This window comes from Halichoeres trimaculatus, unplaced genomic scaffold (assembly GCF_033239565.1).
Source record: "Halichoeres trimaculatus isolate MK-OKI-2021-1 unplaced genomic scaffold, fHalTri1.1 fHalTri1_scaffold_5, whole genome shotgun sequence".
NCBI classification, from domain to species: Eukaryota; Metazoa; Chordata; class Actinopteri; order Labriformes; family Labridae; genus Halichoeres; species Halichoeres trimaculatus.
In genome coordinates this window covers 11,001,827-11,019,333 of record NW_027437183.1, presented here as the reverse complement: position 1 = coordinate 11,019,333, position 17,507 = coordinate 11,001,827, and the positions used below count along the sequence as shown (strand labels likewise).

Genomic DNA, 17,507 nt, shown 5'->3' with positions numbered 1-17,507 from the left:
TTGGAGGACTCTGCCTTGACATCATTGTGCTAACTTTGCAGCTCTCATGTGATGCCATTACTCATCATTCCTGTTAGCTCATTTACTGTCAACAAGGCCCGTTCCACACACCAGCGAAACTAGTCTACAAATCCTGAGACGGTGCATTTTTGTGTGCAAACTGTTTGCATGTTTCTTTTTAATCTTTAATCAACACCTGTGCACATGTGGTGGACAGCTTTGTTGATCCGTTTGCTGTCAGGAGAAATAACCAGTTGCCTTCCTGGCGTCGTATCATCAGTCATGTGGACTGATTCGCAGCTGCAGAGAAGAGTCCCTGTGCTCCTTTAAATCAGATTACCAGTGTAAATGTGATTTTGAGCAGACGTTTGCTGGGACATCAACACATTTCCCATTGAGCTGGGAGACACAAAACATTTTCTTTTAGATCACATGACAGAGTCCTGCTGACTGAAAGGCTTTTGCATTGCTGAAAAGTAGAAGTGGTTATGATGATAACCTTTTTCTAACTGATGCTTTGTGGTGGATATTTTGGAGCGCTGGCATCTGTCAAATGCAGATGTCTTTTAAAGAGGCCAGAGATCCTAACTGCACTGGTCATAGGGTTGATTCATTGCCTAATTCATAGTCATAGACTGAATGATAATGGACATAATATCTATGATGTCACCCATTTGTTTTTGATAGAGTTCTAAAGCCTATCGTTGACGGAAGCCAAATTGTACAAACTGATCTCATGAGGCTTGTTGAGCTCCCTCACTAACAGCTACAGGGTGCCCACCAGTCAGTCTGGGAGCTGTGTCTTCAATTGTGAAAACTTGGGATTGTAATATCTTCTAAACTGCTGAGTTATGAAAAAACGTCACCCTCTGAGAACTGTGTGTAGTTAGAGACATAAGCTAATCAGACTCATATGTTTGTTTTGCTGCAAGAATCTGCTTTTTGAAGTGGTGTGTGTGTGGTTTCCAGTATTTCTGGAGCCTGCCTCAAGTGGACATGTGACGTACTGCAGTTTTTTGCACAACTGCTTCATTTCTCGTAGCCGGAGGTTGAGCTTGATCCCAATCCTAGCATGATTTGCTAGATATCATCCCCCATGTCTCTCAAACTGTCCTATCAAAATAAAGGCAGAAGCCCACCCACATTGATTGTTTTTCTTGAAGATAAATAAGTAAATAAATTAATTAATTAAAGTAAATTAAAAAAAGTTGTTGAAGTGGAAAAAATGGGGCACATCTTGCATGCTGATTAATTTTGCCTGAGGAACACAGAACTTGAGATAATTTCACAGTCACATACACTATAATTCTCCACATGTATAAAAGCTGAGATGAGTTTCTTTCAACATTTCAAAGTGGTTTATTAAAAATAAGGTATAAATAAATATGACACTTTTGTTACACAGCAGGTTAAATCTTTCAGATGAGACTGGAATACAGTGGATAGACACTTCTCTTCAGTACAAAATATTTTAGGACAATACAAGTTAACAACAGTTTTCTGTGAGAGCTTAAGCTCATCTCTCATAGGTTGACAGGACAGTCAGAACAGTGCCTGTAGTTTACAGTAGATACATTGTTACAGTGTCAAACCAACAAGGCCTTCAGTCAGAGGATCTGTGGACGCAAGTTAAACCAGCTTTTTAGTATTGAATAAGGACAGCATTCACAGCACACACTTAAAGTTAATGTAGTTTTTTTTGTCTGTTTCCCAGACGAACCACTTGCCCTGTTACTGGATATTTACTGTGAACTCATTGATCCAGCTGTGGAAATATGTGATATTGCAGAGTGTGTATACAATTTGAATCCAGTCAACTGAGGATAAAGTGGAGAATACAGCACAGATTTGTGTCATCTTAAATATCAGTACCTTGATTGTGTGTGCACACTTCAAAAATATACAAATATTGTGAGTATTGAAAAATATATATTCAAAATAAAAACAGTGCAGGTATTTTAACCAGTACAATTTGATCAGGGTTGTAAAGAAAAATGTTAAAACAGTGGTAAAAAAAAAATCTAGAGTCCCATTTCAGGAAACAGCAATACTGTGAAGCAGAGAGGATAACTGAATAATACCCAGTCCGTTAACGTTAAACAAGGAGACTTTATGACACATGCTGCCCCAAACTGAGGTAACATGTAGGTAAATGACAGTCAACAAAAATACCTGAGTTTAAAAAAGCTACTATACTATATTATATAATACATAACAGCAATACAAAATATGCACAATCAATAGAAATGCTTCGACAGTACATCTTTGTGCCAGTGTCAGTCGGAGTAATTCACAGTTTCAACCTGTTATTTTCATCATCTCATGATTAGACTTCAACGTGCATGAGGACAAGATGACGATGAGTGGTTAAACTTACATTAGGCACCAAACACAGGTCGTACTTTACCACAATGCTAAGTGTTTTGGAAAAGTCAGTCAGACAACTGAATATTCAGCAGCTGCTGGATTGTAAACCAGTGTTTTAATGAATTGTGCAACTCAAAAACCAAAAGTCATACTGCCCATCGGTGTATGGCAAAGTATTTTGGCTACAGTAGTTTACTTCTTTTGTGTAATGTTAAAGCTGCATCAACCAAATTTTGGCCACTAGAAGGTTAAAAGGGAAATAGTCATAAATATTTCAAGATACAGTGTTTTAGACTTGGTTAGCTCTTCCTGAAAGTGCTTGCAATACATCACATCACTGGAGCTGAGTTTCTAAACATATGATGATATTTTGGATCTGGTGAAAGCTTGGTTTATACTTCTGTGCTGACCTTACTGTAGTGTAGTGACTGAATTGCCCTACAATACCCTTCAGAAACACCCGAGGCCAGCAGTGTTGTCTGTATAACTGTCAGATTGACTGTTTTCTGCTACGTTTTCTGTTTGCCTTTTTTGTAACACCTTCTGTTACATTAAAGCCGATACATGTTTTTGTTTTTCATACAGTTGGATACATTAGAGGAGATGAAATGTACAGTGATGTGCAGTGATTTGGACATTTTGTATGACATTACCTATGGTGTCCATTCAACAGAAGTATAAACCAGGCTTAACAGGCCACCAACTGTTGTCAAACACTTCTGGCTTTCAATCCATAATTTTCCAACATATCCAGTTTCAACTAGCTAAAATAGGCTAAAAGCTTCTTAAAGCTGCATAAGTGGGTTCTTCCCAGGAGTAAAAGCTTTTTAAATTATGTTTTAAATTGATTTAGTATCAAACATTGATTAATGCAGCTTTAAGGTGGAAACCTGTTACAGATTTTTGTGTCGTCAGAGTTCATAACACTTAACATCTGGCACCAAAATCTGTCACAGAATTTTAACTCGCACAGTTAAAAGTTGGTTCATGCAGGATCATACCCAGTACTGATTTTTCTGCAGAGTTGGAGTGGAGCAGTGAATGATCTGAGAGGATGACGCAGGGGAACCACTGCTCCAAGAGCTTATGAGCATGTTTGAATCTATGGTGTTATAAGCTGAACCCTGAGTCATTGGGGATAGACGGTCAAACACAGGGCTCCCCGGGCTCGTGTGCTTCAGTGGAGTGACAGTCACTGTGGGAACTGTTGTGCTCCTCTGCATTTGACCCTGGTAGGGCTGACTGCTTGGAAGACCAGTGGAGGGTTGCTCATCTGGCGTAGCAGTGCTTTGCTTCCTCACCCTGTGGTGTCGAAGAAAGACGACAAGGACGACAAAGATGATGACAAGAAGCAGCAGAGCCAGCAGGGGCAAAATGACCAGGAGAGGACTGGAAGTCTTTTGAGGGTACGACTCCACACGGACAGGTGTATTCCTGTAGGGGAAGTCCTCCGGTCCACGTGTTGTTTTGCCAAGAGTTGTGCCAAAAATACTCGTTCTGTTGGAGTTGCCCCAGCGGTTGCGTGCCTTGAACTTCTGGTGGTTTTTGATTGGCTGCTGTGTGGTGAAGAACGCAGTGGACATGAATGGCGAAACAGTTCCATTTCTTGACGTCTGGATTGGTGTTTGTCGAGCAGTCCATGTGGTTGGTACGGGACTCTTTGTGGTTGGAGAAAGTGCTGGATCATATGGTACGACAGTGAAGTGGAACTCTCCTTTAGCAGGTTGGACATTTTCAGCTTTCAAAACAAACACCAGGGAGTCATTCAGCTCTTGAACTCCTGTCATGTTGGCATTGAGTTTCAAGGCTACCTTTTCCTGTATCACATCCTGGAAGGTGAAAGACTCCACTGGAACAGCTTTCTTTGATAATTTGGATGTCGTCCGAACCACTTTGCCATACTTGGGATGGGAGATGATTTCAAACACAGGGTCACTATCACTGACTTTTGCCAGCTCAGATGCGTTCAGAAAGTTGGTGTTGAGTTTGACATCGACCCCATTAGGTATCCTCACACCTTTGCCAACCTGGATTGCAGGTTTGACTGTAATGTTGAGCACCTGGCCAGTCAGATTAGCCTCTGAAGTATAGGCAGTGAACTCAAAGCTGTCTTCAGCAGAGGTCAGTGAAGTCATATGATACGACAGTCTTCCACTCAGAAGATCCTCCTGCTCAAACTTTGTAACCTCTTTGTCGTCCTGAAGGAGTTTACCAAAATGTGGAGGTCTTGTGATCTGGTAGTGAATGGTGATGTTTTTCCCGTTAGTTTCAGCAGCCAGGTTGTCCTGAGTCAATGCTACTGACGTTTTGCCTTGCTCCAGAGTCATTCCTCTGTTGTTGACCACAGAAATTGTGATTTCAGTCACTTCTAGGTTGAAGAGTTTATATATAGGTTTGTGATGGCCATCGGTGACACTGAAGTAGAAGACCCCAGAGACAGAGCTCCCATCGTGGATGAAATAGACACTTCCATTATTGATTTGAGCTTGAGTGAACTCCAGCACAGACTCATTCAAACTTCCTTTAAGAGCTAAATAACCGTTGTTTGGCTTACTTATCACAGAGAACTTTATATCATCAGGAGCGTTGTCTAAGTCTTCAACTTTGAGATTCTCAGGCCTGAGAGCGACTGTATCTCCTTGCACCACCCTCAGACTGGGAGCTTTGGTTTTCAGCAGAGGTGGCTGATCATTGATGGGTGTGATTGTGATGTTGAAGCACTCCTCGACAACATCGCTGTCATCTTCGGGTCGCTGTGCTGTCTTACCTTTAGGATTAGTCCAAGCACTGAATGCAAATGAATCAAGTGTCGTCTCTGAGTTGTCGTGCTTGTAGGTGATACCATATTTGTTGATGATGAACTGGGAGAAGTTAGGTTTCTCCTTGGTGAGGTTCCTCTCGCCCACCACTATAACCCCATGCTGAGGCAGGGACGTCACCTGGAACCAGACCTCTTGGGAGCTTCGCTGAGGTGTTGGCAACTTGGTCATCAGATTAGTGGCATCCAGCTTTGTTTCATCGATAACGACACTCTCTCCTTCGACTACCTCAGCACCTAGAACCAAACAAACATTGACCGCATTAACAGAGGTGTGTTAAACATAAACATGTTGTGAAAACATAAACACCAGCTTTACCCTTGGGAGGACAACATTAAGTTGGTTGGTTGATGAGTCCCAAACTTCAAACAGAAATATCTCACCAACTATATGACGGGTTTCCATTAAGTTCCCTGTAGTTCACTGAATTTGTTGATCTAATGGCTTGATCACCATGAAGCTGAAATGTTAACTAAATTGCCATAATTAGGAACAAATCTTAAAGTTTGCCCAGGTTGAATTGTAATAGCTCCGGCTGTGTTTGCATTAGAGAACCAGGAACCTTTCCAAGCAACAAGGTACTACTGGAAGAATTTCAAGTCCAAGAAGCATGGTCTAACTTAAGCCCCGTTCCACCAAGCAGTCCGGTTTGGATTAGCACAGTTTGGTACAGGTCGGATTGGTAAAGCCTGATCCTGTTTAAGTTTCCACAGCCAACTATGCCCCTCTTGGTAGGCAGACGCTGATAGTCGTGTCAGTTTTGTAATAGCATGACACCATAGCAGAGCGACACAGTGTGCCCTGCTAATGAATCCAACAAAGAAGAAAAACACGGCACAGCAAATAAAGAGCAACGATGGAAAACATTAAGCGATCCGTTTTCTTTGTGATTGGCATGTGGCTCTTTTTTACAAAGCGTAATCAAGCTTTGTTTCAGAAAAGGCAGTGTGCCACCAGAAATGCTGCAGCCGCTGTAGCACAGTAAGTGAAGATTCTTTCAACCAGTGAAGGGACTGCTGTATTGTAGCTCCACCTTTTGGGGTCAGATTGGTATGTCTGGCACCCTCTGGCGCAAGGGTCCCAAAAAGTGTGTTAGCTTGTCTTGGTTATTCTGGGATCTGACACGGGATTAGTCAGCAGGAACGCCACAAAATGCATGCTGTAACAAGACGAATCAAGCTAAACCACTTGGTGGAAACGGGGCTTTAGGTTTCCAGGACTTTATTTTGCTACCTAAAAATTTCCTGCTCTAGTGATGGTACTTTCAGAAAATACAGAGACTTTGGGGGCTGGTGTTTTAGCCCTGAACATCATAGCTTGTTGCTTTAAAAGACAGCAAGCTTGTTTGATTACCCAACTCAGGTCTTTACATCTTCAAAGAAACACTGACAACACTGAGCAAGGGGAAACTTTAAACTTTTTTTATTATTAAATAAAGAGAACGTAAGAACTTAAAGTCAATCTTTTGCTTTTTCAGTTTGTCAAAATTCACTTTGAGTCAAACTGTTTTAAAGAGTGTTAAACAAATGATACTTCAATAAACTACCATCATTAAACAGTTAGCTTGTAAACATTAGATCTAAATTAAAACAGCTTGTTGTTACTGTGAACAAAATAGCAAGATTATGATTTCAGTGACACAGAAATGCCAGTAGTGCTGTTAACTGTTCTTCATACCTGTGTTAGCAAGCAGAACCGTGTTGTGTTCAGGTCCGGTATTCTCGTAAGAAATATCTATTTTGAAGGTCTGGCTGTCCAGAGAGGTAGGAGGCGACGCCACAGAGAAGGTCATAGAGTCCATGGCTTCCCAGCCCACTGACTCAATGGGGGACTGAATATACATGACCACTCTCCTGTCCACCTGCGGAGCATAAACACAGATCCTCAAGCAAACCACATAACAAAATTAATCCACATAAACAGATTGCACAACATGCAGCCTGCAGATTAGACTCTAAAATGAACTGATGGTTCACTCAGCCGTATGAACGGATCAGTAGCCTCTGCAATCATAATGAAAGATCTTAAAAGAGTATGTATACAATTTCATTATTAATTTAAATGGGCTGTGCTCAGCAGTAAATAAAGTGCAGGGAGCTTTTAAAGCACAGCTTTCATTGTGTTAGGTTGTGGCCCATCAAAATAATTGATAACATAAAAGCCTAACATGTTCCATTCAGCTAAAGAAGCTCAAAGTCAATTTCCTGAATGAGGATGAAGAACATGAATAATTCATAACATCCAAATCTGGAAACTTTCCACATGAATGGACGAACCCTAATGTTTTATCTTTTATCTTTCTTTCAGACATACTTGTGTTAACACCACCTTCAGTTTTTCACTCACCATGTCTTGTGTGAAAGTTGAGATGTCCACTGTTGAATTGTCCAACTGTTTCATGACCAGACGCCCCAGTTTAGGATGCCGAATCACATTATATGTAATAATGCGATTGGAGGTGTTGCTGATGTCATTGGTCACTGCGTGTAAATCCTGGCTTGTGATTGGTGCAGAAGAGCCTGGAGGAAACATGCACAATTCAGAAAATAAGCTTGGTGCTGTGATGATTGATTATGAAAATCTATATGATAATTAGCTTTACTCTGACTGCATGGTCACAAATATAGTGCAGCTGCAGAAAATATTGCAAGTTCGTCCCTCTGCAAGCATTACACATCGTTTCAGCTCCAAATTATGCAAAACAAGCTGTGGAATAGTCTGACGAGGGCTCTTTGATGTGTCAAATTAAAGCTGCACTGCAGACATCACAGAGTTTTTTTTACAGCTCTGTCCAACTGCAGTGCGGCTTGTTACATAAAATCCAAACAAGAAATTAAAAGTGGATCAGCTCCTTGAAGGCTGAGCGATCTTCCACTTGGGTGAAACGAAAAGAGAAACATCTCCTGTGCATGATAACAGGAACTGACTACAGAGAGCTTCTTTTCTTCTTGGAAAGCATTACAGAGATCTCCACAGATTGTACGGATTCTTTAAAAGCAGCTTCTGGCAAATGATAGAAGGCAATGATACATGGAAAGAGGGGTGGTAGCACAGTAAAATCCATTCATCACTCGTCGTGAGCAGTAGCACCATTCTTGTCTTTCTCTCGTGGGAAATTTCACTCCTCCAGGAAGAGGCAAAGATGGGCTTTATTTGCGATCTCAGAAGGAAACCCTATCTTGCTTTACATCTGTGTGAGATTACAGAACCAGATAATGGTGCAGCATTTCAATACGGTAGTATTCAGATACGAGAAACATCGAAATGGGCGAAGAAGTAAGATTAAAGATAAAGCTGCAGAATCCTTCTCCAAAAAACATAAATTGAGAAACTGAGGAAGGAGAACAATACCTCATAAATATTCCTTGTTCATGAGTTTGAGGCATATGGGTTTTTAAAACACCGTGGAGAAAAGGGTTTGGAATAATAAAGCAACACTGAACTAAGAGATGTTACATCAGGAGGTTGTTAAAGCGACTCTAAAAACCATCAGATGTGCTCATTTGTTTTTTTTTTCCCTGTGTATCTCAGGCTACATCCTGCCTGTCTGACCTTACCTTTATTGTGTGAAGGTTGTTGTGATTCATGCTGCCTTAAGGGGGAAACCTGCTGTTTTGAAAAGCTAAAGCGCTTGATTACAGAGTTAAACACTACACTGCAAAAGCTGAAAACTAGCAAGTGTTTTGTCTTATTTTTAGTAAGAGCGTCTTTTTAGACCAAATATGAGCCACAGTTACCTAACAAGTGCAAAAAATGTCTTATTTCAAGATATTAAAAGTAAAAACTGACGCCTGAATTGCTTGTAAAGAGTAAAAATAATCTGCTATTAAGTCGTTTATGCTTCCAGCAAACCCTGGTCGTTATTTTCAGGCATTGCTGTGTTAAATTACCGTCAGCGTGCTTTCAGGTTCCTGGTTCTTAATGAAGCTTCTCTGCAGCTGAGTGAGACCTCTTTGCAGACTTTTACAAAGCGCACTGACAATTAAAGGCTTTGCAAGCAAAGCGGAAAACATTCATCTTACCTCCACAGTGTGAAAGTGTTTCATCTCCCCCTGAACCCCATCACAACCCTTCATTGTCAGTTAAAGCTCCCACCCCGCCCATCCCCTCCTCCCTCTGCCCCTCCTGGCACGAAGCGAAGCGCACACAGGGCTGCCTCAGACAGACAGTGGCACAGCTTTTCAAGTACCCACTCACCCTGTGGCTGGGAAGCTTAGCAGAGCGTGCCAGTTGGCAGTTTGCTTTCCTCATCGCATCCTCTCCTTCTAACTCACAAACCAGACCTCCGGAAATCTATGAAAACCTTTAAATACGCTCGCAGACACAGACTTCACCCAGTCAGACTATTTTTAGCTGCTCAGTATTAAAAGTAGCATACGACAGAGCATCAAAACATTCAGGAAAAGCTGGAGCTGAATCACCAGTCTGGTATGTGAGTAATGGTTTGGCTGCTGAAAATGTACTAAATAATTAAACCAATGAGATTCTGAGAGGATGCAGCTGAGCTAAATATACCCTCAGGTTAAATCTTACAGATACTGACCGATGTCAAAGACATACACATGTATTCTTAAAATCAGCCACTGAAAGGGAAGTAAAAGAGGAAATGAGAACTCTGCTTATGAATTTAAACTGTTGATCTAAAAAGAGCCTGTGAGTTAAAGAGAAAAACAGACAAAAGCTTGTTTCACTTCATTTTCAGGACACAGCTGTCTGTTTTCTCCATGGCTCAGGAATTTTACTTCTGAATTATTGTAACTGTCATCCTGTCTGGTGTGAAAATACAGCTAAAAATAAAGTGTTTTCTATCATTTAGCTCGATTTATATTGCATTGGATTTGAAAAACAACGAGAAATCTTGATGCTAGTTCAGAGGGAAGAAATTTAATTTTCCTGCATCAATAAATCCCATTAGAAGACATAATCTAGCAGGAATTGGCACAACAAAATTGTGTTGTATGTGAAGCCAAAGCATAAGAGAGCACATTTCTTTTTCCCTCAGGGCCTTGCAAAGAAAAAAGAGACGGTAAAAAAAGGAAAACATCTGAAAGACACACTATCTTAGTGTCATGTGTCTTCGTTACTCTGAACATTCAGAATGTAAAGTTTTAAAGTAAATCCGGTATAAACTCTGCTGCTGCCAGAAAACACTCACTGTAACCAAATGTGTATTGATCAGACTCTGGAAATAGTCCCCTCTTTGCCCCACATTTACTTCACTTTGGTTTCAAATAGTTTAACTGACATTGATTAAAAAAAGAGAGATTCCAGAGAAATGTTTTGATGTTTTTTTTCTCTCAGGGAGACATTTACCTGGAAACACCTTAAGAGGACGGTTCTTCTCCAAACTAAGAACCAAAGCTTTGGCTGTGATGCTGAAGATCTGCCTGGGAGTGAAGTTCACGCCATCATTAACCTGGAAGTTGAATCCCCCAGCCATGGCACCTGGATGTGCGATGAAACAGAAACAAAAATAAATCTCCAACAGTAACTATGACGCAAAGCTGTTCAATTCTCTCGGCAGCAGTAAGTAAACAACTGCGTCTCGGTTGTTGTGAGTGTATGTTTTCATTTTGTTCTTGGCTTGAGTAAATACACAAACAAGCTGGGTTTGGTTTCTGCAAAATACACATAAAAAGTCACCAGATCAGCGTTTCTTATGTTGGTCTCAAAGCAAAAACTGCTGTGCAAGCTAAAAATTCATATTCTTCAAAGAATATTCAGAATACATTCTCTGTACTTAGGTAAGTGTAAAAAAAAAAGACATTCTGTGAAATGTAGGCCATGGCAAGACCCCGCACACTGTTATTACAACCTCTCCTGGAGGAACAAGTGCAGACAAAGAGAGAAAGAAGATAAGAATCAGAGCAGTAAGCAGAAACCTGATCTGCAGGCAGACACAAAAGAAGTAAATCAAATGAAATCATCAACAGCACCTTCTAGTGGATGCTAGTGGAACAACAACACATGGTCAAACTGAAGGGCAAAGACATCAACATGTTGAATGGTCACAATACTTAAACATTTAGCAATCTACACAGCAGATGCCATCTTTATATAAGAACAGAGACACAGTTTGACCAAAAAAACAGCATTTCTTAAAATATTTACTTTGTATAGCCTCTAAAGGCCCAGCGTCCACATATGTGGACATTACATTTCTGCCTCTCAAACTCATGATACTTCATTTTTTAAAACTTTGACCTATTAGCCACATTTAGGGACACTGCCCACATCATCTTTTGAGGGAATCACAACATTACAGTCATTTTAGTGAAGAAAACAACATATTTAAGTACAATAACACGACCAACAAACACCTTATAGAGAACTTACAACACAAATAATCAAACCTCTCGTACAAAGTCTAGTTATTGTACTTATTAGGTCTTACTAATGCAGAACAGCAAGGTAAATAAAAAAAATGCAGACCAGACAAAATCTCAGGTCTTAAAAGGTTAATCATAATTTTATCTGCAGTCCTAAAAAACAACTGTCGTTTGACTCCTCTTCTTACATCTCTAATTTAAGCTATTAGATTTAATATCATTTGTATATTCTAAATTCATATAAAAAAAACAACTATTTTTTAAATCTGTCTTATTAAATGACCTTCCTCCGGCCTTTACCGTGGTCTGCACAGGAGATGTTTCTTTGTCTACTGCAAAAAATGAGATCTCCCCAAACGTTTGTCTTATTTTTCGGAAAATGATCTTATTAGATTTAATATGAGTCACATTCATCAAAAAATGCCTGATGTCAAGATATCAAAAGACAAAAATGATGCCTTCTTATAAAAAACTGACAAGTGGGTCAAAATTATGTATTTTTTCAGTTTCCCATTGCCAGATTTTTTTTACTCTTTACAAGCAATTCAGGCAGCATTGTCTCTTAACACCTAAAAAAAAGGACACTTTTCTGGACTTGTTGGGTGAATATGGCTCATGTTAGATCTAAAATACAGTTTTAATACAGATTAGACTTTTAACACGTGCTTAGACTTCAGTATCAGAAGCAGATTTTACCTTTGTGTACAAACAGCAGCTGTCCCTGGTCAATATGCGCCTGAGTAAAGTTGAGCACAACCTTCATGGGGGCACTCTTCAGGGCCAGGTGTCCATTGCTGGGTGGAGTCACCATGAAGTGCAGCTCCTCTGGGGGGCTATCAAGGTCCTGCGCTCTCAGATCCTCTGGCCGGATCTCTGTCACTGAGGACACCCAAACCTGGACACAAGACAGACAAGGACACAGCAGGTGACATCTGTAATCCACATGCAAACACAGGCCTGCAGGGACGAGGGAACGGAGAAATTCGCTTTGACATCCCATGATGTGACAGCTAAATGTGAGCCTGACATTTACTTTGATGGATGGAAAAGAATAGCCTATTGTTTGGTCGTACAAGTTAAAAAACTTTTACATTTAAACTTGTTTCCAGCCTTTAAATAAATCTGCACATCTCAGGTCTCCTGGAAAGAAACAGCAAACACGTGATGTGTCTCTGTAATTTATCATCACATACAATAAGGAGGTTTTTGGTGTGAGGCTGTTTCACTCCGTTCACACATCACTTCGGCTGTGCAGTGTGTGTGTGTGTGTGTGTGTGTGTGTGTGTGTGTATGTGTGTGTGACCCAATCAGACAGAGTAATCTCTAACTCAGGCACCTAAAGACAAAACCAACCTATAGAAGAAAATGTCATTCATGCAGCGTTCTTCAACATCTTAGGACTAAATATAAGCACGCAGATTGTGAGCACAGTTGGATGAACTTCAGCGCGTCAGAGGGGCACAGTTTCAGTCCTGCCTCCATGTAAATTCAAAGAGCCTGGAGCTAACACGAAGGAACAGAGGAACTCATTGACACACAGAACACAAAACTGCTGAAGCATGCAGACTCCTGACAACAAAGGATGAGCCTCTGTACTGTCGGCCTGAGCGCTCATTGCGTAACAAGTCAGTGTCCCTCACACAGGTCGGGATTCCACAGTAAATGGTGGGAGGCTGCAGATCTGATTGTTAACAGCAGACATTTTGACTTGTTGCAGAAGAATGACACAGGGACTAATAGCTCTCTAATCTAGTCCCAGAAAGAAAAGACAGTGAGCAGCATGTACAACCAGGACTGTGCTGCTATGATTTCTTGAAACACCGAAAAGGCATTATATTTGTTTTTGCCTTAGTGACTGTGACTAAAGCGCTCTTTTTCAAATTCCAAAACATCTGTGGGTTGTTCCATGTACATGAAATAAAATGAATTACCTTAACCACATTTCTGACCATGTGCTAGATGTAGGTCTAATTTAAGTTTTTTCATCATATTGTGGTCTCCATCAGCTTCTAATATCTGCATTAAGAGACTACAAAGTAAAGCTGTAAGCTTGCAGGGGGTCCTGCCCCTGCTTTATCTGCCTTGGCTTTTTATGTAGGCACATGAAAGAGGGGGGAAGTCCCCTTCCCACCTGCAGGGGGGCTTTCATATTCCACGTAGGCACGTGGAAAGGCAGAGACCCACACCATCAAACACAACTCATTGCATGCAAATAATCCATTATTTTAATAAGAGTGGCCCTGCTATGCATACTAAGTTGACACTTTTTGAACTAAAAAAGCCATCAGGGAGCACAAACCTCCGCCTAGCATATTGTGACTGTCACGCAACACTTTAGTCCTACTTTAATGTTATACTCCCTTTCAGCAGACTGTAGTTGCAGGTTTGTACAATAATTTGTTACCTGACAGTGTCGAAAATTATAATGACCCAGTACATATTTCATATTCAGGGTCTTAGTATCCAGAATATTTACAGGATCTGGAACAAACTTGTACATCTGTCAGAAATTATGGTGATCTTGTCTTGTGTTGTTTTGCAAAGCAATCCGACCATTTATCGTGGAGTTATGCACACATATGGTGAAAACAGCCCTATCTCACAATGATAAAGAATCCTTTAAAAAGTCCTGGATCCAGATGGTGATCCGGATGACCTCCAAAATTTAATCACTTTTTCCTTATCCCATTTTGAACATTTTCTGAAAATTTCATCAAGATCTTTTTGTTACTTTTTGAGTTATTTTGTTCACAGACAACAAAAAAACAGACAAACCCTCCTTTAAACATAACCTCCTTGGTGGAGGTAATAAACTCTTTAATATAAAAGCCTTAAGGTCACAGTGCCTTGCATTGTTTGTGCCTTGACGAAAACATAATTTCTAGACTTTTCTTTCTGGTTTGAGAGCTGTAAAAACTGTTAAAAGGCCACACTTTGAAGCAATGCAGCCACAAGATCTTCATTTAATTCTTATAGTGATTTGTTTCCCATAATTGGTGTGATCACAGCAACACCTCTGCATTCACATGCTGTTTGATATATCTCAGCACAGTTCACTGTGGGTTGGGGTGTGTGAAATGTCTGTGCTCCCACTCTGCAGAAGTGAAAATTGCAGGGAAAAGAAGACAAAAAGTGCTGTTACCTCGAGCCACAAGCTTCATATTATGATACCTAAGAGTTTAAAACAACCTGAGGATGGCTTTTACCTTTTCAAACCACTAAGTACAGAGTGACACCGAAGTCTTAATGGACTTGAAATCACAAAAATTAAAGGTTGAGGTGTAACTGTCAGCCTGGCCTCTCACTTTGCTGTAAGTGTTGCTTACTGGAACAGAAACAGGGGACACTGTTTTTCAATTAGCACCTTTAAACACCACATGGGACACCACACGAATCACACCCCCCTCACAGCTCCACGCTGTCCCGTCTGAGAACACTTGCCACACATGCGAACGTGTGTTCATGTAGCGGGAAGTGACTGCACCAACAACAATCCCCCTACAGGAAGTCGCAGCAGGAGCAGTCTGGTGGGTTTGATAATCGCTGTGACTCACAAATTTCAAAGGGAAGACACATGAGATTAATTTGCACCAACAGGCCCTCAGAGTGGAGATCAGTGGTTTGAACGTAGCGGGGTGTCTGCTGCTCATCAGGCTGGAGGAGAAAAGACACCTCAGCATCTCTTACACCTTTGATCCTCTTCTATTCAGCTCCTCTGGGCCCTGACTGTTACACCTCAACTGTTTTGATGTTAATTTGAAGGATGTTTTTGAATTATGTGCATCAGATAAAGAAAAATACCTTGAATCTCTCTTTTATTTTTATGTAATCACACTTCACAGGGTGTAAATCGTTCCTCCTGCTTTCAGGTCACCAAAACAAAAACAAAAACAGAACCAAAAACCCCAAAATATGATGAAAAATGCTCTGTGTGTCAACTCAACAAAGTTTAGTTATGCTGTAAAATCCAGACAGCTGAACTGTTTAATCCTCTCTCATCAAACGCGGACTGTTAACATATGGCGTTGTAACTTTCAGATGTCTGGCACAGATTGTGGAAAAGAGAAACAGGTCAAACATTTGTGAATGAGTGCTGCCAAAGCTACAAATAAAGGCATGTGGAGTGAATGGTAATTAACATTTTTGGCAGGAGTGTAATGTGCTGTAACTTTGACAGATGTATCCATTTTGTCACACTGATTTTCACTGACCTAAAAATGAATGTGAGGCTGGTTTGAAGAGTATTTAGCTTGTACAATGTATGAAATAATTGTGGCACAACCTGATCTGTTTACTGGTAAATGTACACGTCTAGAAAACAGAGCAGGTTTTAAATCCAACATAATGTGCAGAGGCAGAGAGCCACCTTGTGGACAGTGAGACTCTAGTTCCCTTAAATCAAGCTGCTCAACAGCAGAGTGTTTATCTGAGGAATCAGTGAAAACACAGACCTGTTGAGACAGGTGTTTGGATAAAATGTTTGATCACTGCTGCACTCTTTGAGTGAATTTATTGCTCTGTCAGTTTTGTTAACATTTGAAAACTCAGATCAATTATTAAGTGGCTTTTATGATCCACAATAACAGAGCACTTTATGACTTGTCTCTGCAAAAAACGCAAGATAATAAATCACATTTTACGACACATAAGAATAACTCATGACTCTAAAACCAGTAGACCAAATTTTTTAATTAGAATAACTAAGAATCTCTTACAGCTCTTCTCTCTACTTAATTGCCCTAAGGTTCCTGATGTTCCTCAGTGATTTAAGAAGAGGCTCTTCAGCTCAGGATCCCAGAGGAATTTGAGGCATTTGGGGCAAAGCTGCTCAGACAATAGAGAGCTATACTTCACCCTCTCTTTCCAGCTGGACCTCACCCAACTCTGGCCACTAAAGCTGACTGAGTACAAGTCAGCACGGCTCAGAACAAGGACACACATGGCCACTTCCATCAAATTTACGAGTAGCATACATAAAACATATGTAATTACAAGTTCTTTTTTACAGGTAGGTGGTGCATAACCAGTCAGGTTTCTCTGAATATGGACAAGAGAGGCTGAGTTAAAGCCATTTTAGTAGAGAGCAGGGATCATAAAACTCTACAAAGGCTGCTGCAAAGAAGTCAAATGAAAGAAATGTATTTCTGCAGCCTTGTGACTGTGCAGTGCCTGGCGGATATTTTCCATTTGATTCAAAATCTTTTGTATGCATGAGAAACCTTAGATAACAATTCCTGCCACATTCAACCTAAGCCAAACGGCACTTCCCCCCTACCGAAACAAACATTCTGCAGCAAAAGAACAAAAAGCTGGTGCCTTTTTTGTGTCCTTGGGTCATTTGTTTGACACCTCAACACCTTACAACCATAACAGACCCTCAGTCAAGTCCCAGGCTGGGCCAAATGTATGTCAATGATCTCTGCACACTGGCCCCTCTGGACCCTCCTCCACATAGCAAACATAGTTTCATCCAACCAGCCATGGCAACTTGCAGCACTGCCCACATGAAAATTGTCTGACAGTAAGCGTTGGTGCCAGACTTACAAGTTAAAAAAAATCCTGTGTTTAAATATAGAGCAGTGGTGCAAACTCACCCTGAGGACGCGGTTGGCTGTAATAACAGGAGGCTCGTCGTTGACAGCTGTAACCTGGATGTACACCGTCTGTGCTGCACTCTGCTTCCTCAGGCCTGTGTCGTTGGCCACGATGGTGAAGTTGTCAGCTAATGTTTCGCTGCTGTCGTGCACATAGTAGATGAATTCATGCTCCACCTGATTAAACACAGCGGAAGTTATTAGAGCAAACCTGAAGCAAGACTTAAAAATTTCAGCCAAAGAGGAGAGAAACCAAACGCTGTCATGAGTTTTGACTTCTGTCATCTCTAACAACGCTCATTTAGAGGAGTAATTAGCACTTACTGTTGATTTATAACATTTTAGAAGCTAATTAGGAAATAACAAAGTCAGCATGGTAGAGAGATTGGAGATATGAC

General features: G+C 40.7%; 1 protein-coding gene across 1 annotated transcript in view; it reads right to left on the bottom strand.

The window, feature by feature from the left end:
• Nucleotides 1–1,402: 1,402 nt before the first annotated feature.
• The window catches only part of cspg4ba (chondroitin sulfate proteoglycan 4ba), a 29,793-nt gene continuing 13,688 nt past the window's right edge, over nt 1,403–17,507 (bottom strand). The window contains exons 5-10 of the mRNA XM_074670829.1: nt 17,110–17,286; nt 12,212–12,410; nt 10,500–10,631; nt 7,533–7,705; nt 6,864–7,047; nt 1,403–5,422 (exon numbers count right to left, since the gene is read on the bottom strand). Of these exons, the coding sequence (XP_074526930.1) occupies nt 3,363–5,422; nt 6,864–7,047; nt 7,533–7,705; nt 10,500–10,631; nt 12,212–12,410; nt 17,110–17,286 (2,925 nt within the window). The 3' untranslated portion in view covers nt 1,403–3,362. The remainder of the gene's footprint in view (nt 5,423–6,863; nt 7,048–7,532; nt 7,706–10,499; nt 10,632–12,211; nt 12,411–17,109; nt 17,287–17,507) is intronic.